Source organism: Poecilia formosa, unplaced genomic scaffold, assembly GCF_000485575.1.
Source record: "Poecilia formosa unplaced genomic scaffold, Poecilia_formosa-5.1.2 Scaffold5, whole genome shotgun sequence".
NCBI lineage: Eukaryota > Metazoa > Chordata > Actinopteri > Cyprinodontiformes > Poeciliidae > Poecilia > Poecilia formosa.
Window position 1 is genome coordinate 2960978 of NW_006799944.1, and position 25079 is coordinate 2986056.

At 39.0% G+C, this 25079-nt stretch overlaps 2 protein-coding genes across 3 annotated transcripts in view; both read right to left on the bottom strand.

Annotated features, from left to right (window-relative positions):
* Positions 1 to 4694, bottom strand: part of nkx2.7 (NK2 transcription factor related 7) — a 5709-nt gene extending 1015 nt beyond the window's left edge. The window contains exons 1-3 of the mRNA XM_007565320.1: positions 4442 to 4694; positions 2535 to 2602; positions 1421 to 1631 (exon numbers count right to left, since the gene is read on the bottom strand). Of these exons, the coding sequence (XP_007565382.1) occupies positions 1421 to 1631; positions 2535 to 2602; positions 4442 to 4694 (532 nt within the window). The remainder of the gene's footprint in view (positions 1 to 1420; positions 1632 to 2534; positions 2603 to 4441) is intronic.
* Positions 4695 to 19151: 14457 nt separating this feature from the next.
* stc1 (stanniocalcin 1) lies at positions 19152 to 24710 on the bottom strand. 2 transcript variants are annotated; one of them, XM_007563266.2, is made up of 4 exons: positions 24398 to 24710; positions 22640 to 22779; positions 22302 to 22513; positions 19152 to 20504 (listed from the first exon to the last, which is right to left on the bottom strand). In XM_007563266.2, exons 1-4 carry the CDS (start codon positions 24579 to 24581, stop codon positions 20210 to 20212), a joined length of 831 nt encoding a protein of 276 aa, XP_007563328.1. In that variant the 5' UTR covers positions 24582 to 24710; the 3' UTR covers positions 19152 to 20209. The 2 variants fall into 2 exon arrangements, with proteins under 2 accessions (XP_007563328.1, XP_007563322.1); XM_007563260.2 differs by having other exon boundaries at positions 22640 to 22782.
* Positions 24711 to 25079: the final 369 nt, after the last annotated feature.

Sequence of the window (25079 nt, forward strand, 5' to 3'; positions counted from 1 at the left end):
TAATGCTAAGTCTATATATATATATATATATATATATGCTAAGTTTCATGTTTGAGGTAGTTGTTGATGATGAACTACACTATTTCTTTAGTTGTCAGAAATCAAAATTTACCGGCCACCGTGTTAAATTTATTATTGTCTCAACTGCCTTTTATGCCTTAGACATAAAACCGACAAAGTTTGAATGGGACCTCAAGCAGAATCTTCTTGTTAGGATCATCATCATCATCATCATCATCATCATCATCATCATCATCATCATCATCATCACTTTCAATACAGATTTGGTGGAATCTGGGCGAGTGTGCCAGATCTAAGGAATCCTTTCTAATCTTAATCACATAAAACCTGCAGAACAGTGTGGGTCCTGAGGACTAGGACTCAAAACCAATACCTTAAGAAGTATTTCAAATACTTTTAAACAACCTGGGCTTTTTAAACTTGCAGCTAGTTGCCTGTGTGTAGCATGTTTTAGCTGTATGGAAACAGCTTTACCAGCCACCCTGATATGGTATAGCTTGAATTATTGCAGTACTGTTTACTGCCTCAACCAAAAACCATTTGTTTCCCTTTTAACATTGGAGAATAAGGTAGATAATTTCATGAAACAAACCCTGAAGGTGTGGACTGTCGTGATAAGAAGGAGCCCGCCCAACAAAGTTTATCCTCTGCATCCACGAACTGTGTGTCCACTAATGAATACAGTTGTCAAACTGTATTCTTGATGAATACCTGTATTTTGTATTAATCGTTCTGAGATTGGTGGTATTAAATAAATTGAAAGAAAAATGATTCTTGATTCAGAAATTTTAAATCCAGCCATCGTCATGTTTGTAATGACCTGTTGATTGTGCATGTATTGTTTTATTTGTTTCTGCTTTGTTTAGGTTAATACAATTTAAGTGGACTTTTATTGGTTTTTGTGGCTAGTGTCAATATGAGGATAAAATTGGATCATTATACTCAGATCAGTTTGCGCAAATACAACAGAAAACTTTATTTTAAGAGTCAGTGATTACATTTTAATAGTTTCTTAAATAAGTTCACATGTTTAAATCTGGACTTGTACAAGCAAAAAGAGAGAGAGAGAAAAAAAAAACAGTTCAAAACTACAGTGGTCAGGATTTAAAGCTTAAGTTCAATTAGTTATTAAATTGTTCCTTTTGTATAAAAAGAAACATTAACAGATCAGTTTATTCCTGTTTTTGGCCACAATTTGTTGTTCAGGCTGATAAATAAGTAACTAATCTACTTTAAACTTTTGGATAAAATTGCTCCAGGCATATTATTGCTTACAAAATTGAAATTAATTTTTATTGAAATAAAATAATATAATACAATATGAAACGGTGTGGATATACTGATATATGCATTTTTTAAAAAAAATCTATATTATGAGTAACAATCATGATGAATTCACCTTTTTCATCCATCTCCTCCTCTGCTGCTGATCTGTGAACGTCGATCTTCTCTTGCATCCCATAAACGCAGCGCTCAGTCTGAGCGTCATAAAACCCGTCGCTTTTGGAGGCAGCGCGCATGAGCTGATGTTGATGCATCGGAACAACTTGGTCCATCATCTGAAGATCATTTTCATGCTCGTTCTGGTGGTAGTCCAACTTCAAAATGTCCTTAACAGAGAACGGGGTGGAGGTCGATGAACTGGGATGCATCCTCGTCATTTGCTGCGGCCGTTTGAAACTTATTATTATTATTATTATTATTATTACGCACGGCGTGTTGGAGCCACTCCTCAAGGCGCCGCCGGGCGAAACTCTTCACTAACTGATAAGTGAGGGGCCTCGGAGGATTTAAACCGGCCAAGGGTCCTGCTAATGAACAAGTGAGATGGGTATCAGTCCGGCTCAGACCAACACCCGGGGAGACTGCGCGCACACTTCTGCGGCTCCCCCATCTTCTCACCTTACAGGAACACCTATCATCATATCCGCCCTTCTGTCAATGTGGTGGTGTAATCAAGAAGCCCAATTAAGATGTAGGAGGCGCTGAAGTAATGTGTGGCCATCTACAAGAATAAAAAGTTATATCAAAATTGTCTTTATTTCTCTGAAAGATTAACAGATTAAGGTATTTTTTTTAAGTTTTTGTTGTTAAATTATTAATTTCAAACAACAAACAAAACCAGCTAACAATAGAATGAAATACAAGTCAATACAATGCAGTAAGAAAAAAAAGAAAAGAAAAGGAAAGTTATGTAAAATAAAACAAAATGAAATGAAACAGAATTAAACACAGAAGGTGATTGTTGATTCTGTCTAAAACTTCTCTTTTCGGTGCGTTACTTCGACCACTCAGCCACCGCTGCAGGTCCAAAGGGGGTTGAGTGATCCCCGGGTGATGTCGCACAGCTTTACCGCCGACATTGTTTTCCAGCCATGTTATTAGCGTTCTCAGGCCACAACAAACAGTAACATTACACCTGATGTTGTGGAAGTGGGGAGACAGCGGCGCCAACCAGCAATGCTTGACTGAGGCTGAGAGGCGCGCGTCCACAGAGACAAGTCAACACGCACAGACAGCGGCCGGGCCCCGTCCCGCTGCAGGAGAGCCGCAGAGCCCCCTGCATTGGCGCGGATGTTTTCTTCAAAGGGACAAGCAGACGAAGGAAAAGGCGCAGCGTTTTCAAAAGTTGCTACGGAGAAGTTTAAGAATGAACGCTTGTATTTAAAACAGTGTGGTCTAAGAAGTAGTAAAAACATTGCGCTTTACAAATAAAGGCAACTTAAAACGAGATGTCTGTCATAAAGAGCCGACTTTGTAAGAGAGAGCAGAGCACGACATAAGTCATTTTAAAAAGTACCCTCAAAAAAATGGATGCACCTGAGAACTAATCTAAACACATTTGCATCTCATGAATTTATTGAGGAAGTCTTTGAGAGACAGAAGAGAGACATTAATCATAACGATAAACAAAACTCTTCCATATCATATATCAGTAGATCTAACAGCTGGAATTTATTCTGGGTTTGTGGTGATGATTGGCTGCTTTACAGTAAATAACTTGATCATACTTTTCTTAGCCCTGGGAATATTTTTCTCTTTACTGTCACATTTTGGTTTAAACCTGGAAAGAAAATGTCTTGCTTTGTGTTTGTGCTTTTTTTTTCATGCTAATATGTCGCCATAAGTAGTAAAACACAAATAAGACTTCAGGATCAAAATTTCAGTTCACTTTGGGGCAACGTCAAAGGAAAGCAGGCTTAACTTTCAGCCTGTTGGATAAAAGTAATTAGTGGTATATATTTTTAAGATCACAGAGGGACCTGAGAATTTATTAAAGTACAATTTTGTTGTCTCAGATAGAGTCACTATCTGAGACAGAATTCATTTTAAGCAGTCATTTATTATAAAGATATCTAATAAATTTGCTTGGAATCCCCTCACATACTGATAGTATTAAAAAAAAACAAAAAAAACATCCAGGATATGTCTGTCCATTTGGAACATCTGCTTTGAGATTAATTATGAAACAGTTTTTTAAGTGAATGACCCAAAGGTCTTCCACAGCAAACTATCGGCTTGTATCTGTGTGTGTATGTGTGTGTGTGTGTGTGTGTGTGTGGGCTGGAGGAATCTGTGCAGAGATTTGACAACCACAGATGAGAAACAAACACTTAGACACAGCTGTACTGCAAACTTGCGGTGCTGAAGATCAAGGTTTTGCTTTATGATAAATAGATGCTTCCTGACTGTTTACTTTTATCAAACAAGTGGATTTGAACTGTGACTACTCCTATTAATCAGCGTGGGTGAACACATTGTTCCCATTTTGTGTTGCGACTTTTTATGCACTCAGTCAGTGAGCAACCTGTATTTTATAGTTTACAAAAATCGGAGATGTGGACAAGATAAGTAAGGGCCAAAATGTGAATACAGCAACACCTAAAGAACTTTGTTGTCAGTGGTGGATATTCTGCTGGGTTGTTATGTATGAAATGTTTAGTGGATACAGATCTGCANTACTCAGATCAGTTTGCGCAAATACAACAGAAAACTTTATTTTAAGAGTCAGTGATTACATTTTAATAGTTTCTTAAATAAGTTCACATGTTTAAATCTGGACTTGTACAAGCAAAAAGAGAGAGAGAGAAAAAAAAAACAGTTCAAAACTACAGTGGTCAGGATTTAAAGCTTAAGTTCAATTAGTTATTAAATTGTTCCTTTTGTATAAAAAGAAACATTAACAGATCAGTTTATTCCTGTTTTTGGCCACAATTTGTTGTTCAGGCTGATAAATAAGTAACTAATCTACTTTAAACTTTTGGATAAAATTGCTCCAGGCATATTATTGCTTACAAAATTGAAATTAATTTTTATTGAAATAAAATAATATAATACAATATGAAACGGTGTGGATATACTGATATATGCATTTTTTAAAAAAAATCTATATTATGAGTAACAATCATGATGAATTCACCTTTTTCATCCATCTCCTCCTCTGCTGCTGATCTGTGAACGTCGATCTTCTCTTGCATCCCATAAACGCAGCGCTCAGTCTGAGCGTCATAAAACCCGTCGCTTTTGGAGGCAGCGCGCATGAGCTGATGTTGATGCATCGGAACAACTTGGTCCATCATCTGAAGATCATTTTCATGCTCGTTCTGGTGGTAGTCCAACTTCAAAATGTCCTTAACAGAGAACGGGGTGGAGGTCGATGAACTGGGATGCATCCTCGTCATTTGCTGCGGCCGTTTGAAACTTATTATTATTATTATTATTATTATTACGCACGGCGTGTTGGAGCCACTCCTCAAGGCGCCGCCGGGCGAAACTCTTCACTAACTGATAAGTGAGGGGCCTCGGAGGATTTAAACCGGCCAAGGGTCCTGCTAATGAACAAGTGAGATGGGTATCAGTCCGGCTCAGACCAACACCCGGGGAGACTGCGCGCACACTTCTGCGGCTCCCCCATCTTCTCACCTTACAGGAACACCTATCATCATATCCGCCCTTCTGTCAATGTGGTGGTGTAATCAAGAAGCCCAATTAAGATGTAGGAGGCGCTGAAGTAATGTGTGGCCATCTACAAGAATAAAAAGTTATATCAAAATTGTCTTTATTTCTCTGAAAGATTAACAGATTAAGGTATTTTTTTTAAGTTTTTGTTGTTAAATTATTAATTTCAAACAACAAACAAAACCAGCTAACAATAGAACGAAATACAAGTCAATACAATGCAGTAAGAAAATAATAAAAAAGGAAAGTTATGTAAAATAAAACAAAATGAAATGAAACAGAATTAAACACAGAAGGTGATTGTTGATTCTGTCTAAAACTTCGCTTTTCGGTGCGTTACTTCGACCACTCAGCCACCGCTGCAGGTCCAAAGGGGGTTGAGTGATCCCCGGGTGATGTCGCACAGCTTTACCGCCGACATTGTTTTCCAGCCATGTTATTAGCGTTCTCAGGCCACAACAAACAGTAACATTACACCTGATGTTGTGGAAGTGGGGAGACAGCGGCGCCAACCAGCAATGCTTGACTGAGGCTGAGAGACGCGCGTCCACAGAGACAAGTCAACACGCACAGACAGCGGCCGGGCCCCGTCCCGCTGCAGGAGAGCCGCAGAGCCCCCTGCATTGGCGCGGATGTTTTCTTCAAAGGGACAAGCAGACGAAGGAAAAGGCGCGACGTTTTCAAAAGTTGCTACGGAGAAGTTTAAGAATGAACGCCTGTATTTAAAACAGTGTGGTCTAAGAAGTAGTAAAAACATTGCGCTTTACAAATAAAGGCAACTTAAAACGAGATGTCTGTCATAAAGAGCCGACTTTGTAAGAGAGAGCAGAGCACGACATAAGTCATTTTAAAAAGTACCCTAAAAATAAATTGATGCACCTGAGAACTAATCTAAACACATTTGCATCTCATGAATTTATTGAGGAAGTCTTTGAGAGACAGAAGAGAGACATTAATCATAACGATAAGCAAAACTCTTCCATATCATATATCAGTAGATCTAACAGCTGGAATGTATTCTGGGTTTGTGGTGATGATTGGCTGCTTTACAGTAAATAACTTGATCATACTTTTCTTAGCCCTGGGAATATTTTTCTCTTTACTGTCACATTTTGGTTTAAACCTGGAAAGAAAATGTCTTGCTTTGTGTTTGTGCTTTTTTTCATGCTAATATGTCGCCATAAGTAGTAAAACACAAATAAGACTTCAGGATCAAAATTTCAGTTCACTTTGGGGCAACGTCAAAGGAAAGCAGGCTTAACTTTCAGCCTGTTGGATAAAAGTAATTAGTGGTATATATTTTTAAGATCACAGAGGGACCTGAGAATTTATTAAAGTACAATTTTGTTGTCTCAGATAGAGTTGCTATCTGAGACAGAATTCATTTTAAGCAGTCATTTATTATAAAGATATCTAATAAATTTGCTTGGAATCCCCTCACATACTGATAGTATTAAAAAAAAACAAAAAAAACATCCAGGATATGTCTGTCCATTTGGAACATCTGCTTTGAGATTAATTATGAAACAGTTTTTTAAGTGAATGACCCAAAGGTCTTCCACAGCAAACTATCGGCTTGTATCTGTGTGTGTATGTGTGTGTGTGTGTGTGTGTGTGTGGGCTGGAGGAATCTGTGCAGAGATTTGACAACCACAGATGAGAAACAAACACTTAGACACAGCTGTACTGCAAACTTGCGGTGCTGAAGATCAAGGTTTTGCTTTATGATAAATAGATGCTTCCTGACTGTTTACTTTTATCAAACAAGTGGATTTGAACTGTGACTACTCCTACTAATCAGCGTGGGTGAACACATTGTTCCCATTTTGTGTTGCGACTTTTTATGCACTCAGTCAGTGAGCAACCTGTATTTTATAGTTTACAAAAATCGGAGATGTGGACAAGATAAGTAATGGCCAAAATGTGAATACAGCAACACCTAAAGAACTTTGTTGTCAGTGGTGGATATTCTGCTGGGTTGTTATGTATGAAATGTTTAGTGGATACAGATCTGCACCATCCTTTCTGTGTCTCATGCATCTTTGAATTGATCTGTTTAAGTTTCTTTTTTATGTCATTATTTCCATTTGTGTCTCAGTATTTTTTTTTTTTTACTTGAGATGTTGCAATTCATTTTACAATGGCTCATAGTTGCAGGCTCTCATGCACTTACACAGTAACAACGAAAAGAAAAACATTCATATACACAAGCACTATCAGCCCTTATTTAGGTCAAATTAAAATGAAATAGTTAAAATGAAATTTTCTATTGCAACTGTGTTTGTTTCATTTAACAAATTACTAAAAACCAACACGGTGTTTAAATTTAGAGCTTACTTTACTTTCTTTAGCAGCTCTGTGCAGAAGGATCCTCAGAAGCATGTCCTAGCATTTAGTGTTTTCTCAGTAATTTCACAGTTTCATACGCACAATAGTCATGCCGAGCACAGAATTCTGAGACAATGCAGAACATCATTTCCTGATTGGCCCAGCTATTTGTGCTGTCTAAATCCAATGATATGACATATAAATCAAGTTGCTTTGCTGTTGGAACATTAAGTGATGTTTTCATAAGCCACCACAGGATTTGATGACATGTTTTCTAGATTTTGAGAACTTGTGTATTCTTGACTGGAGCTTTAAATTAGCTGCAGCTGGATTATTTCTCTGACTCAGTCAGTTTTGTCTAGTGTACAACACTCTTGCAAGGTTTCATGAAAGTCTGATGAAATCTGAGGAAGCGTCAGAGCTGTCCTAGTTTAATACTAACTACTTCCAACAGCCCCTCCACATGTTAATGTACCCTTAGCAATGGTACTCAACCCTGAGTCTCCAACGTCAAAAATAGATTTACACACTCATTTAAAGTTCATTGTACTTTTTTTAAAAATAATATTCAGATGATATCTCTTCATATCTTGTTATGATAACAAATCATAGCAATGGATAACAGATCAAATTCCCGTTCTTTCTAAATGATCTTTCCAGAGGGCTGTTGTTCTCCGGGAATCTAAATGGATTCAGATCAAATTAATACACCGGTTGATTTATGTATTAATGTGTGAGATCAATCAGTTAGTTAGGTATGCAGTAGCATCATTTAATTTAATGCTAATAGCTGCTGCAGGCGTTTTACACTTTTTGCCAGTGTTTGCTTTAATTATTTTTCATTTAAATTTTTGGGCCCAGTTTATGCAGTTCAGAGTTTATTTTATTTTAGTTTACTTTGGTAAATGGCATTTGGTTATTCTGCCTTCACTGTCATGAGTATGGATGGGGTTTTGTGTTTTGTTTCTTTAATAAGGAATCTAAGAATTTAAACAACACTGAGCTTCTAAAAGCCATTTTCTTTGTAGAAACCTACAAACCTGAACTTCAAAAGCGCAGATGAAAAAGAAGACTTTCTGCCTGACACCCAGGGCATTGCTGCGTATCCGATTATGATGGGTTAATTACTTAATTGCTGCAACAGTGATCTCTGAAGCCTTGCAGCGGTGCTTTCTTTGTGAGTACTGTTGCTTAAAAATAATCAGAACCTTTCCTGTTGATTTTTCCCTCATGTCCTCTATCTGTAACATAAGAGGTACAGTTTACCACCAAAACCAGTAATTCATCATGCACAAAATAGGCGACTGACGGCAGCTGAAACAGTTGATGGGGTCAACTTACAGGGGGGACAAATTAACCCAAACTCCCTACAGGCTAAAAGTTCTTGCTAAAATGTGTCAGCATTATAAACGTCTCACCTGTAGCGTGACAAGTAGTTCTGTGGTTTACATTTCTTACCTTCTTACCTACCCTTTGGTTTGCACAGACGTGTAGCAAACATGAGAGATGTCATTTTAGACAGAGCGAGCTAGAGGCTAGAAATGAGCTGCAGAGTGAGTGAGCGACGTGGAATACCAGAGTGAGCATCAAAAGCGTGATTTTTAATTTTGGAAAGTCGCTGAAGTGGAAGGCGATTGGTCAGTGCTCTACACTCAGGATTTGGCGCTCATTTTCAATACCCCCTGAAAAGCATATCAAATTGCAATCATCCTCATCTTAGATGCAATATGTTATAGAGTAATAATTGGAATTGACTTTCTATTGTGATATTCAACAACTGCAATGTCTCCATGCATTCTGCTAGATTTCCTTAAATAGAAAACCCTTTAAACTCATTTGAATAATGAACTGAACTTAGTGAACTAGGATTAATTGTAATGGATGCGTGACTGAGTTGAAATTAAATAAAGTGCCTCAAAATGACATTTATTGTGAATTCTACTAAGAATTTAATTCAAATATTGTAAAATGCATGTTTACCATGTATTGGTACAACCTAATTTCCAAACCAAGAAAATATTGTCATGCTATGCTTTGATGCTACCTAAGGTGTAGGAAGTAGAGAGCCCTTAAAACATCTGGATGTAGGTGGATCCGTTTTTAACGTTGTACACCTGAACTAGAAAAAAATAAGATGGTGAATAATTTTGACATTTGCTCTTTTTAAAGAAAAAGGATGAAAGATTAGTAATCCTTACTAATTATTTCATTTTAATTGTTTTGTGCCAGTTCCCAAAACCAACGCACTTTACAGAAAACTTCAATCAAATCCTTCGGATAGATTCCATGCCAAATATGAACTTTAATCGCAAATTGATCTTAGTTATCAAACAATACAGTCTAGTCGCATAAGACGGCAAAAGACGGCAAAAGACTGCAACAAGTAAATTCAGTTTAAAAACAAAAATCAAAGAAAGCTACTGAATAAAACTGAATTTTATCATAAAAAAAAACATTACGTGGACCTGTTGTAAACCATACCAATGTTGATTACAGTGCTGACACCTGCATATCTGTGTTTCATTTGACATGTTTTGCAGAAAGGTCTGAACTTGATCTGAGCAGAAACTGCGAAACCCCGTTATGGCCACGAGATGTCGCTGCTGCACCGCGTCATGCCACATGGCCTTGTTCATTTGGTTCCACCAGCCGCTGTGGTGAAGGCGGAGTTTCACTGCAGGCACAGCACAGCTTTGTGAAAATGAATCATGAAAGAACCGGGGAGCCTAAAGCACTTTGCAAAGGTATTCACCCCCCTCGAACTATCTCACATCGGCAACAACAAACCCTACTATATTTATTGAGATTTTACGGAAAAGAACAACTCAATTTAGCACATGATTGAAAAGAAAAAAGGATGCATAGTTTTATTATTGTTTTTAAATTATTGTTGGCAAGAGTATTTACCGTAAAGGTAAAGGTAATTTTATTTATATAGCACATTTTCAGCAACAAGGCAATACAAAGTGCTTTACAGGAATTAAAAGGAAATACAAACAAAATAACAAACCAAAGGAAAGAGCAAAAGAAGAAAAAATAATCTAATGTTGATCTAAAGTATGAAAGCTAGGTGCTCCTGTTCAGGGTTGCTAAGTATCTAACTCCATTTCTGGGCTGGAAGAACAGGAGTCTAAAACGTATTTGCTAAGGTGGAGGCGGCCAAGAGAGCCACAACTCTGTAAATAGGAGAATCTGTCAACAAGGCAATTAATAATTCAGCCTTTATAGAAGACTATCAAGAAGAAAGCCATTGTTAGAAAAAAAAAGTGACTGGAATTCTTGACTTAAGTTGTCAGAACTTATATTTGGGACACATCAAACATCTGGAAAACAATTGTAATGGACTCATTTTTGGCCAAAACATGTGTGATGAAAACACTAACACTGAATGTGACTCTGAAAACACCGTGTGTACTGTGAAACATGGCGGTGGTAGCATCATGCTTTAGGCATACGGGGGACATGAAGCAGCAGAGTCGTATGGAACTCAAGCCATGCCAAAAAGTCTGCCAGCTGGATGACAACTCTAAGGTTACAACCAAAGCTTGAATGGTTTAGATAAACGCTTGTGTCCAAATGGTCCAGTCAAAGTTCAGACCTAAAGAACCTGAGGAAATGCTCGGGAATGAATGTTGACTGACACTCTGTCTAATCTGACTTGGCAAAGAAGAACGTTGGACGTGCAATTGTGATTGCAGCAAACCGTGATTCTACATTGGCATTACTTCCTTTTCAGATCTTTATCATTATCTTTTTCATTTTCCTTCCTCTTCAGATTTATTCACTTCATACTGCTCTGTCACATAAAATCCAAATAAACTTTGCTGAAATCGGTGGTAGCAATGAGATAAAATAGAAAAGTTCCTCGCATTGTGAATGCTTTTCTGCAGACACCTCATTTGTCTGTAGGACTGGATCCCTTTGAGTTATATGTTTGGCAGGTTCCGAGTCGAAAGCTGCATTAGATTTGAATCCAAGACAAATGCTTTTTTTTTCTCTCTCTCCACGCAGATGCTTTGGCAGAGATGGAACGTGCTCCGTTTCATCTCTTTCCCCCTGCCACTCCAGCTCTCTCTTCAGTAAAATTTGATCTAATTTTCTTTCCCGTCCTTGGGTATTTCCCCACAGAAATGAAGGGATAGTGATTGCCGGGTAGGATTGGAGTGGATCTAATCTTCCACTGCTCTCAGTCATACTCCATTTCACTGCACATCTAATTTGTCACAGTGCTGATGAATATGCCACAAGTTTCATGGGAAAGAGAAGGACATAATGAATATAAAACACACTGGGAGAGGGAAGAAGCAATTGCTGCACCGCACTAACCACAGCACATTGTTCATTTTCTCCATCAGATTGCTGACACTGTGCTTGCACTATGAGGACATTGCTTTCCTCCCCCAGAATTTGATCAAGAGGTTAAAACAATTGCAAACAATGCGGGTTCTGTTGCTCGCCCTGCATGGCAGAAGCAGAAGCACTACGATCGGTTAAGATCGCTGACTTCAGGACCGCTGTGTTTGCCCAAAGAGGGGAAGGCTGCGTCCCCGTAACGCTGCACAAAACCAGCGTGCCTTTGTGACCTGCAAGGCATTAAATGCAAAAGCTCTGCATGCACATCGATTTCAGGCACATGCATGCTTGCAGAAGGGTTATCATTCCATAGCAAAGAGGCCTATAAATTGTGTTTGATGGCTCAAATATAGCCCGGCATTGATTTGGAAAAGCTGTGACATCAAACAAATACATCCATATACACACACATGCACTCATCGCACGTGCACACGCCAGCAGATGGTATGAATTGCATCTGCATAATGACATTGTAATTTTGTCATTATTCATTATTGCTCTGCTTGTGATTGTCAGCGTGGTGATACACTCGGCAGCGGTCCAAGCAGCGAAATGAATAGGCAGGGTCAAAATTCTGCTCAAATGTTTCCTGGCAACGAGATGTTTCTCTGCGTTGAAAGCTGTAATTGCTTTTAAAAGTTGCCCACTACACAACTACAGCTATGTTACTGGGCTCAAAAAGAAAGAAAGAAAAAAAAAAACATCACAGAGAGACAGACTTTTAAAGAGACCACATGGTGAAATGAGAAGATGTTGTGTTGTGTCCGTTCCTCTTGTTCTATCTGCGGATTGAAAGCGGATGTCTCTTTAAACAAGGACATGATAGGATCAGCGCGCAGAGCTGCTGCATCACCTATCCGTGAGACGGGAGAACGGCTGATGAGAAAGCCCTTCAGGACTCTTCTCTAAATAGGCATGAAATTATATCTCCCTCTGACTGAGATTAGTGTTCACGGAGCCTCTCGCGTTCTGCCCCCTCTTTTTTCCTCAGGCTCTCAAACCAAACAGTCGCTCTGCAGTTTCAGCTGCTTTTGTGCTAAGTTTAACTAAGTTCATTTTCAGCTGGAGCCACTGTCTGTGTCCCCTCGGCTTCTTTCATGGAGTATTGCAGGATTTATAACACATGCTCATGGCTTGCGGTAAACCAGAGTGATTTATTTTTGTTCTAATTATTGATGCTTGATTGTGTAGCTGTTGTAGCATTCACCACAAAGAATGTAAGACTTTGTTAGTTTCAGGGCATGCTGCACAGAGCTCGCTGCCACAAAGTTAAGCTTTTCAAACAGAGTCTTTGGGAAGGCAGGGGGAATTATGAAGATATGCAACAAAGTGTATCTGCAAGTTGCGGATCACAATCAAACGTGCAAAAACTTTCATTTTATTGTGTTTTCCTTCATATCCAAATTTGGTGTCGAGCTGAGAGCTATAAGATTAGGACTCTCCGTGGCAGGCTCGACATATCCGTGATCTGTTTGAGATCTTGACTTGTTGTGGAAACAGAGGGCCCCTCTGCAGGGTAATTAAGCCTGGCGACTAATGCCTACAGGAGCTCAAACTACATAGAGGAAGGGCAATTATATTCACATCAGTTCGAAGTTAAATGTTTTTAGAACAGGAATGAGACAAAGAGGCGGAAAGCATACGAAGCCAACGGAGAAGTGTTTCATTTTCCAGCAAGACAGTGACCCAAAACGTTCAACCAACCAGTGAAAAGCTAGTAGATGTGCCTCAAAAGACTCGGCGGTGAAAAGGTTCCTCGCAGACCTTTCTTATTCTTTTTTGTGAAAGGGAAAAAAGTAGGAAAGGAAAAGGGAAAACTGTGTATTCCTTTTCTTTCATTTCATTAATGTTTGTATGTAAAACAGTGAAATGTGAGAAAGTTCACCAGGTATGAACATTTTCCTAGCGTACGATACACCTTATATATTATTTCAGCAATGTGAGAACATGCTTAATGATGCCAAAAAAGAAATAAAGAAAGATGACTGATATAGTCACAAATACACACTCCTTGAGTTATTTACTCTCTTATCCTCTTTCCAGTAAAGGAAATGAATCAATCCTGGAATGAAAGAATTGACTGACTGACTGATCCAGGACAAAAACTGCAGAATTTACATTACCTCACACACACCATGCTCACAAAAGGATCCATGAGGATGTGAGGAAACTGTTTCTGTCATCGGTCTGTTACTGGTGTGCTTCGCTTTTCTTCTGGAGGTTGTGCTTCTGTCATTTGCTTTTTTCTGTTGCTGCCATTGTCCATTTTGCATCTCGCGTATTGTTTCCAGTCTTGCCTTCTCTCCAGTTTCCCCTTAATGTTTCCACATTCTCAAAGAGGAAATTTATCATGCTTCCATAATCCTTCTCTGCTTTGTTGAGTCTGTCTTTGTTTTAGAGTTTTAGCAGGTCAGCGATTACATAAGGCTAAAGTTAGATGACGATGATGATGCAGTGAGTGACTGAAACTTTTAGTTTTGATTCTTTAGAGCAATTTGAACTCACTTTCCGACCTTATATTAGATATTTACGAATGGTAGATTTCTAGCTGAACTGGATATGGAGTCATAGCTCAGGAAGCTGGAACGGTGTGTTTTCTTTCTTCCTGCTGCTAAGGAAATTGTGGGTTTCTAATAATTCTAAATTTTATTGCTGTTTTATGTGTGACACATTTACTGCAAGAGACGACAAACAGTTAATACCTGTAAAATACGGACAAAATGAACTCTATGGTATTTGTGCCTTTTTTCCCCCCGTGTTTCCATGTTTGTTATGTTATGACCTCAAACTTCAAGTGATAATTTAAATTTTCTGTGACCAACACAAAGAATGGCAAAGTTAATAACAAAAAACGGAATTTGCAAATTTATATCCAGCACCACCTCAGTCGGAAATGTGTAAAACCACATTTCAACACAATTAGGGCTCTAAATCTTTTGAGATATGTCTTCACTGACTTTTCACATCGATGGACTGAAATTTCTGCCCATTATTTGCAAAATGGCTCAAGCCCAGTCCATTTTAGATGGAGAACCATTGTGAAAAGCCATTTTCTGGTTTTGCTGCTTCGCAGATGGAAGGGATTTTGCTTTTACCTCGGCAGAATTGTTATGATGCATAACCTTAGCAACAAGGTATTGTTTGCTGCAACCCGGACTATGTCCCCAAACCTCGGAGGAGTTGAAAACTAAGCTTCGTCAATATAGACGAAGCTTAGAGCAGGACAGAAGCAGAGAAAGAGGAGAAGGCTCAAACCATCTCTTCCTTTCATTATATTGGGAAAAGGACATGTGTCTGACTCCGATGTCTCTCTCAGCCCAGATTTCCGAGCTTACGAACAGACAGAGATTTAAAGAGAAGCAGCAAAAGTAAATGAAGTGGATTAGCAGTGCTTGCCAACAAATGATTATGTCTTATAAGAAATGTTATCCCCAATTGGCAGATTGTCTTTCAGAGTTGCCCTGTATTTAGTCCCATCCATCTTCCCTTAAACTATGACTATAGTACCAGCTAAATCATCCCCACTGGATGATGCTGAAACCATCATGTTTCACCTGAGAGGTGGTGGTGTGTCCAGAGGTGTGTTAGTTTTCTCACACAAAAGGTGTTTGGCATGCAGCTCAAAAAGTTCATGTTTTTCCACGCCTGATCGTAGCTTTTCATCCCTACATATTTTTATTGCATCTCCATCGCAACGTGTGGAAAAACCGGAAACCAGAGTTTCCCCAACAATGGCTTTCTTTGTGTTCCACTAACAGTGAACAGCTTCTCCCACCTTAATTGTGAATCTCTGGAGCTCCTCCAGAGAGACTTGACTGCTTCCCTTGACACTGTTAAGCAATTGGTTGTCCTGGATTTTATTTAGGAGTGTTACAGTAAAAGCAAAATGCCTTTTTTTTTTTTTCTTTACATAAAGTGTATTATAAAATGTAATAAAGTTTGCAGATGTAACATAAAAACAAATCTGAAAAGGTCAGGATAAATAAATACCTCTGAAATGAGCCGTATACAAAGATCCCACCCAGTAAGTCAGTGAAACACTGAGGGTTAAATCGCTTTGCTTCTTCAGGATTGTTTGTGGTTTTCCAATGAGACATGGGAAAATATACCCTTTCCTAACCAGCACAGTTTGATAGATATACAAAAAGTCAAATTATAGACGTTTGAGAGAGCGTGAGAGCAGCTCAAAGGGAAGAATTAAGGCCTGAAGGACTTTGAAATAGTAGATGTTTTGTGCAAAAGGTGCCTTAAGATGAGTTCATATGAGTTAAACACGAGCAGAACCACACATTCCACACAGCATGCTAGATTTGAGAAATATTTTATTTCTTATCAGCAAAAGACACACAGTTGATGCATTTGTATCTTTTATGACTTTTCAGTACAGAGGAAAAACCCAAACATATACACAGTGTGGGCATATATGTGTATGGGTATATTTTAAAGTGCAAGTGATTCACAAGGGTTCATCATGCGTTACATAGAATCTGTTTTGAGGAACTTCAGTGATCCATAATAGAGACACGCTTTTGGATCTGATATATTTGAATCTGTAAAAGTAAGCGTCGCTGTTGTATGGAAACGAAAACAGACTTTTACTAATCACTGAAGCTTTTCAAATTAAAGCACAACAATCTAGTTCAAGTTTCGAGGGGAACGAGTACCATGAAGCTCCAGAAGTGAGAAGAGGGTTTTAGTTTCGAGTAGTAACAGGAACAGTCTGACAAAGCTCACCACGGGCCAATTTAACAATGCTCCAGTTTCATCTTAAACTCTCAATACCTGGATTAAAATGGAGAAAAGAAGGAATTTAAATAAAAACCAAGACAAAACTTCTACGACTTTGAGCTTTCTGGAAAGCTTTCATCGGCCGACTCAGGCCTGTCCTTGTCTGGAGACATTCAGTATTCAGGTACATTCTCTAAAATTACTGTTACATTTTTACTTGGTGAGGAAACAGTCGATTTGCCCTTGCCAAATGAGTCCGACATGACAGAAAAAAAATAAAATAAATATGAAGACACGGATCAACAGTGAGACGTCTAAAATGACTGATGCCGAGCTCGTTGTGTGCTGACAGGTTCCAGCATCATACAGGGTAGTTTTAGCAGCAGCTGTTGGGTTTTGGATTTACCCATGGTCAACAAAGATACACACAAATGGATCAAGAGGACATGAAGAAGCCCTGACCCCCTCAGGATACGCGGTATTCAAACTCATCTCCATTCACTGGGTAAGTAAAATATGCCTCAGTTGCACACATGCTGAATGTTTTCAATGCCCTTTATAGTGGTTAAGATGCAAAGTGCAAATTCAAAATAAAATACAAGCTAGTATATACTACAGTGTCACTATAGTTCTTAACTACCCAGTATTTCTTTCGGAACGTCTCCCCCCTCCCCGCCCCCTTTCCCCTTCTGCACAGCATGACATGAAAGAAGCGCTCCTGTTCACAGAACAAAAGAAGAACTGGTCTAGACAAAGCACGGAAAAAGAAAGCATCATAGAGGTGCGATGCCTTCACACCGTGAGTGCAGCACGAGAGCACGCGCATGGTGCAGCTTTACTCACGCAGCGTCAGCTGGCCATGCATGAGCTAAAGATCAATTTCTGTGTTGCAGTGAATCCTTTGCAAGTGATTATTGCATAGTTTGGAATTCTTAGCGTAGCTCATAAAGTGAGACTGAAAAATAAAACTTTTTCTTTCCAAGATCTGTGCTTCACTCTAAACAATCCAAGACAAAATTGTTCTTATTGAAAAGAGACAGCCATCAGTTCCTTTAATGAAGCCAAAATAAAAATTATATAATAATAAAAGAATCACTTAAATATAAAAACTATAGTAATCAAAACAATTTGTGGTGTTTAATATTTGAAATAATTGATATTCTAAATCAAACTTAAATTTAGGTAGAAGTTCGCTTCTATACTGCCTTCTTTGAGGTGCACGTTTTTTAATAAGTTGGTCTAATTGAGCTAAACTTACTCCACTCTAAGCCAACAGAAGCCGTCTACTAGAAGTCCACAGTGCCAAACCATAAGCCATCAACCGGGTTCTAATTAAAACAAACACCAGCATGAAGACCCTTCTGAGTGGCTCAGGGCTAAACCTATTCAATCTGAATTATTGTGTTACTGTAAATGAGCCGAGTTTAAAATACAGTCACTTAAGATTGACTGGAAGATTTCATGTTGTGGTGAAAATGAGAGACGCATCATAATATCAGAAGAAGCTAACGACGTTGTTACAAAACAAACTGCCTTTGAAATGAGTTCAGATAAATATGTGAAGTTTGCTAATTTGAATACAGCGAAAACGATGCATTGGTTATGCCGGTCAAGTATGCTAATGTACGTATATGTCTTACGAGCAGTATGATTTCTTCTTAACGTAAATAACAAATGTCTTCCCCCAACAAGACGGTTAGAAACTATTTTTTTGTTTTGTTTGGATGTCTTCTTACTTCATAGTTTTTAAGAGAAACTACCAGAATCTGCTAAAATTGGTGTTTGCAGTTCAAGGACCATTCGTCAAAATCAGTGACAGAATAATGAATAGTGCAGAATATTCCTGAAATAATTCATACATTAAAAAATATATATATATACTTTTATGATTCCAAAAAAGCACATGCACAAACAATTGCTCCAAATGGGGATGCAGACAAATGTAGAGCAAGTAAAAGACACTAACAAATGCTCCCTAGGCTTTAAGGTCACTGCAGATTTTGATTTTCCTTGCAATCCAAGGAATATTAGCAGCTGTGGCTGATTGCCAGAGGGACTTTTAATGTATATTAAACAGAAACATTTAACTAATGGCCACAGCAGCAGCGTCTAAAAGCTAACAAACATGGCCACCAGATATAAATCCCACAACTTTAAAGGCAACGGACGCTAAACTGCAACTTTTCTAACTTCCTGTACAAGTTAGCTGTCCTGCACCGTGGAAAGTATGTTCTAAATGTGGTCTGTGAAAAGTGCTATAGAAATAAAGTTTACTTACTTACTTACTTACTAAATGTGTCATTTCCCTTTATGCTCTGCTGTTTAACCGTGCTATTCAGAATAAAGACATTTATATGAATATTCTGATTTATTTGCTGACTTTTGTTCAAAACTAATGCTACATCGCTATGTGCAGAGTAGCCAGACATAGCAGCGCATCACTTTCTATGAAAACCAGATTATAGATATAGTGTAGATATATTAGGGAACACTTCATAAAAAAAAATAAAAAAAGTACTTTACACTGGTGTTTGTTTTACTGACTTAGTTATCCATCACTAAAGTGCACAATGTTCTCTAAAAGTGGACTTCTAGCAAACCACAACAGCAACTTTTGTTTTAAAACCAAAACAGTCTCTTGAAACACCCATAAATTAAATCACCTGACCTGAATGACCAACCTTGTTCCCCTATGGCCAGCACAGAGTCATGACATGGGTCCCATTCAGTCACCAGAGTGTCATCTCACCTTTCTCTCTCTCTTTTTTTTTTTGGCATAGAGCTCATGTTCAAATAGGAGTCATGTCTAAACTGCTAGTAACTGTAAACTATGCAAAACTACAATTATGCATAACATAATAAAAACATTAAATAATATAGTAGGAAAATAAATATCATCAAGGCTTTTTTTTGTTTGTTTGTTGTTTTTTTTTTTTTTTTAAATAATCAGTCTCTATCTTGATACAGGAAGTCAGTGTTACATGATTCACTTCCGAGAACGACGATCACCGCAGTCCAAAGAGATGGCTGTTCTCACTCTCAACAGTGAACATGTCATTCAGCTACTGCGCGAAAACATTGCTGCTCCGCGCTCAGTTAAGAACTAAACTGGTCCCGCATGTAGCTCAACAGTCTTATGCATTGCAAGTGTCTGGATATAAGATATTTGATAGACTTGGCCACGACCTGGACAATCTTTTTTTTTTTTCTGCCATCAGAAAATAAATCCTAAACTCTATGTGATATATATAGCTAAACGTAATTTTGGTATTTTTTTTGTGGATAGCATTCAGGGCAGTTTTTATGTGTTTTTTGGTCACTTTAAGGTAACCTCGCGAAGGTTCTCCAGAAACCTCTACAGACCTAGTCCATATGAGCGCTCTTTTAGAGGGCAGATTATGGCTGTCTCATATAAGTTAGTATACAGTACATTTAAGTGTTATGTTAAGTGCTATGACACTCATATCTCATGCTCATAACATACATCTACCAAAAAATTTCAACCAATGACAGTCAAACCACTGACTTATATTCATGAGCGAATTTTGAATAACGACACCTTGTTTTTGTCGGCCACATGTTCAACACAGACTGTGAGCAGACGTATTTGAAATCAGTCAATGAAAGACGGGTTCACTCAAGCCTAACATGTAGGATATACAATATAACAACAATCAAACTGATATCAACTGTATGGGTGGTCCGGTATTCCTAAGAGGTGCATGTTTCAACAACTTCCAAACTAGCAGAGACATAGATTTCATCACCGCTGGGGAATGACCGAACTTACTGGGTGGCTATTTCTTAATCTGAGCCGAAGTTAGGACCCGTCGCTGCCAGGGCGCTTTTTGCCTAAATGGCTAGCAGAGTCTCTGTTTCGCAGATTAGGCTGGATCTTGTACATGTTGGGACCCATGGACCAGCGCCAGCGGGTCTCCGCGCTAGTCGGGACGACTGAGGCCGCTGCCCCGGCGGTGGATGGGCAGGGCTTGTTCTGCAGCAGCTGAATGAGCATGGTCATCTCCGGGCCCAGCCGTGGCACCATGCTGGTCCTGATACGGTCAACCGTGTCCTCATCACAGTCCATCAGGCTCTGCAGAAGCTTACCATAAAACCTAGGACAACAAAGAAACAGAGGATTTTTCTTCAGAGATTGCAACATGATTGGAGAAAAATACAGAGCACACATGTGCATTTTTTTGTCACGTTAAACCTCTAACATTGATGCATTTTAGTGGGATTTTATTAGATCAGCACAACGCAGTGCATTATGGTAAATTACAGTTGTAATCAGCTCCTTTAGTTGGACACTTCTAAATACAATTGAGTGCAACCAATTGACTTTACATAGTAAATCAAAATCTCATTATTATCTTTTCTATGAAAAATACTGCATTTACAGTCAAAGACAGTTAGGGCACAGTAGTGGGAAAAAACTGAATCATGAAGATCAATGTCAGAGATAAAATTAAACATCTGACAGAGGATTGTTCAATCTAAAACCAAAAAAGGGAAAGAGTGACGGACACCTGCACCTTGACCAAGACATGTCCCTCCCTGAACTGACAAATCTCTCAAACAGCATGAGGTCTAACCTCTGGGGGAGCTGCAGAGATCAACAGTGCAGGTGGATCACCACTGCTCATAGGCGTGTCACGATAAATTCAGCTGGATGATAAATTGTCCCAGAAGTTATTGCGATAAACAATAATATTGTTGTTTTGAGACCATTTTCAACCAATTGAAATTTTTTGGTAGATGAAGTTGTTTTAATTTATCATTAATAGATTTGTTGCTTACTGCAACAGGCCTAACTAGCTGAGAACTCTACAAATTTGGCCCTTCATGGAAATCTGGCAACAAGAAAGCTATTGTTAAAAAAAAAAAAAAAAAAAAAACGCCACATAAAATATATTTTGCAATTTTCCACAGAACATACAGAGGACAGTAAACACCCAAATGAATGTGTTCTGGCCAAATTTGGACTTTCTGGTATTGTGGAAGCAAAAACTTGAACAGCATCCTGAAGGTGAGGCAGCAGGTCGCATCATCATACGGTGGGAATACTTTTCTCCAGCAGGGACATGTAAGCAATCATCTCAGCCACACAGCTAGAGCTGTGGCATAGTTTGGATCAATGTGTATTCATATATAACAAATGGCCTCAAAAATTACTTAAGTCCAATTAAGAATGTGTGGTAACTCTTGAATGGGGTAAGACCTCTGTTCACAGAATATTAAAAAGCAACAAGTCTTCAGAATGGATCTTGAGATATTTTGCAAAGAAGACTTCTACTTCCCAAATGTACAAAGCTAAAAACATATTCAAGTTGTTCTTTTTTTACTCCTGTAAATGCAGCAAATGCTGGTTCTACAAAGTTTTGACCCAGGGAAATTAAATGTATCTAAATTATAAACAGAAAAAAAAAATCATCAGTTGCTTACAGATCCCAAATGTGTTCTACTTTCGGTTGATCTGTCACTTAAAACTGAAATGAAATATTAACAATTTCTAATTTTGCAAGCAAATATATATATAAAAGGTAAACATTTGCAACACGTTGTAAATTAATTAAGTGTTCTTTTGTCTTTCATTTGCATTCATGTCCATGCTGTGTTATCTGTTGTCGTGCGTATGGGAGTAACAAAACTGCAGTTCTAGCCCTGACTGAGTCTCGCGCTCCACCCTCCGATTCTTTTGTGTCCACTCCTAAACTGCAATCCAGCATGTATTACAGCAACAAAAGGAATGAAAACATCCAAACTTGATAGTCTTGTTTGATTCTGTCGTACGGTATGGAAAATTACTTAAAGAAAACAAAAAGAAGATCACAGGAAGCTTCAGAAATAAATAATAAATTCAGTGTTAAGCTTGTTAGACCAAGGGGGAAAAGGCGAAGGGAAAAGCTCACCTATTGGGGAAATGACTTGGCAGCTGTGCAACTTCACCAATAGCATCTGGGTTGGCTTGGGCAACGTTGCAGATGCCCAGCCTGCTGTAGCACTCCTCCTGGACTTCGGTTATCATTCTTTGGAAGGTGGAGCAGCGGCGGATGGTGGGGAATGCCTTGGAGATGATGCCGTTGGCGATGCACTTAAGGCTCTCCTTTACAAACGCTTTACCCTGGAAAGAAAAGAGCAGGGCTTCACACGTTCTCATGTCCTGCACAGTTACACCCATGTAATCTGACCCAGCGAGCAGCAATCAGAGAGAGGAAGCGGTAGAGAAAGAGAGATTTAAAGTGTGTACCTGAGTGTCAAATTTAGCAGCACTGTACAGGAAGGACTTGCAGATGTCATGTAAGCCATCTGTGTCGCACGTCGAGTTTTCCAGGCAAGCGAACGCTCCGCAGCCAACTTGGAGGGCACTGTTGAGGCAGCGTGCCACATCTGCTGTGTGCACAGAGAATGATCTGTCAGCATGGGAACCGACAGCGGGTTCACTGGGAATCACTGAGCTCATTACACAAGAGTTGCCAAGGATTCGGCAAAAAGAATGCAGCCAACAAAGGGGAATGTTTCATACTTTGGTGGTTCACAAAAGACGTACAGTCACTCAAGGCTGAAAGTGCCTTGACTGGAGTTTGGACACCTTAAAGCTCCAAGAATCTCAGACTCGGTCTCTTTGCAGGGACTACCGTTCGGCTCTTTTAAGTAGCATTTAAATGACGAGGACAAGGAATAGCAAGGCTGTAGATATATCTCTGTATAGCAAATGAAGACATATCCTGAATGTTTGAAAATCAGTTTTAAATGTCAAACAAAACTGAGCCCTTCAGAACCTGCCATCAACAATTAGCTCAGCTTTGATAGGTGGAATGGATTTTATACATGTAGAAATTATTAAATATATATATTTTTAAAAATGTTGCATTACTCATTGCAGGAATGTTGCGTGACTAGAATAGTTATTAGGCTGATGAGGCAAACAATAACCCCAATATTCAAATTCTCTGAAATGGCACGATCCTCAGCAATGTTCACTCATTAGATATTTGTGCCAACAACCCAAAAAAACCTGAGCTTGGTCCACAGCTGAAATTTCACATTACCCATCAGAACAAAGCAATAAAGCACATTGCTGAAAATCACAATGTCGACTTCTTCTTAATTTTTGATTCAAGAATCCATGGAGGAAGAGGGACTCAAATTCTACCCAACTGAAGAGCCTGCGCTCTCTTTGCAGTCATCTGAATCAGGGACCCTCTGTGTTTGACCCGAGTCAGATAAAGTGTGCCTGGAATAAGGGGCTCAGAAATTACTCTGAAAATTCAGCTTGCCATTTAAAAAAAAAATCTTATGATGATGAAGCAGTTTCTGCAGGAGAGAATGAGCATCCCTGTTCCCATTTGCTTTGTATCGCTGAGCTAAAAAACAAACAAACAAACAAAAAAAAACAATACAAAATTTACATTTTGCAGTGCGTTTTCCTGCAGAATCAGGATTTTGATTCACCACTAACAGATAAGAGATTCCAACTAATAGGGTTAAATGATTGCATCTAACCTCCCCACCCCCAGTGGCAGGCAGGCTTTTTTTTTTTTTTTTTTTTTTTTAACCAAGCTGGAAAAAAAATGTACACCAATGTAACCTACTTCTATCTCTAACTTCAAAGCTGACATTAAAACGCTACATTAAAAGTCTTCCACTACGCTGATATATGCAGCGGAGACAGAGACTAACAGCATGACACAGCCTGTGCGCTCAGGTGTCAGCACCAAGCTCCATGCTCATCTGTTGCCGGCAGGACACCGGCAAAAACCACAGCGTTAATCCCGCACCCGTGAAGCTACTCGCTCGATCGCACAGAAAAAGCCTGCATAGGCCAAAAAAAGAGAAAGAAAAGAAAGAAAGAAAAAAATGAGGAGAAGAAAAAAAATCTCCTCGTAGGTAAACCAGTGCATTTGTGTAATATATATATATATATATATATATATATATATATATATATAAATGATAAAGCAGTGCTCTCTGAAATGTATGCAGATGGAGGCATCTTGCTACTTACAAGGGCTGTTGACAGAAAAGCGTACTCTCCTGGGTGAATAGGACTCGTTTTGCTCCAGTTCATATGCAGATGCATTCAGCACCATCAGGAGAAAAAGTCCGGTCCTCAAAGGCATTGTCCTCTCAGCGCAAGAGATCGCACAACTAAATGCACAGAGACGCTTCCTGCTTTGTGTGCAGTTCATAAGAATGAACGCTCCTGGAGCCTCGGCTGAGCAAATCTAGGCTGGAACAAGTAATTTCCTCCTACTGTGCACTCCTCTCTATCCTTTTGACTTGAATGACAGATTGCACCGATGTCAGGTCTGCACGGGTTTATATGGGAGCGCTTTATGTTACGAGTTCAGCGCTCGGACCAATCACAATCCAGCAGCAGCGTGGCGCTGCTCTCCCTGCTATCATCAATTGATGGAATAATCTAACAGCGGTCAACGCTACCGGGTCATGCAGATTGACATCTGGGCTTTAGCGCCTGATTTACTGTACGATGCAACGTGTTTTCTTTTCTGTTCTGATTCTAATGATGACTTTTAAAGAAGTCTTGCCCGAAAAGTCTTGTTTTAGCATTAATAATAATAATAATAATCTTTCAGCATGAGTTACATTTTACTTAACCTTAATAACAGAAAATTGCAGCTCTCCTCATGAACATGACGGGGCTGACTCTAAGTAAGTCGAATTAT

Bases quoted from the DNA above. Each gene is read 5' to 3' on its own strand.
- stc1 (XM_007563260.2), bottom strand. From the start codon at position 24,581: ATGAACTGCACACAAAGCAGGAAGCGTCTCTGTGCATTTAGTTGTGCG. The intron at 22,783-24,397 runs GTAAGTAGCAAG...CTGTGCACACAG, and splicing joins CTTTTCTGTCAACAGCCCTT to CAGATGTGGCACGCTGCCTC. The intron at 22,514-22,639 runs GTACACACTTTA...TTTTCTTTCCAG, and splicing joins CTGCTAAATTTGACACTCAG to GGTAAAGCGTTTGTAAAGGA.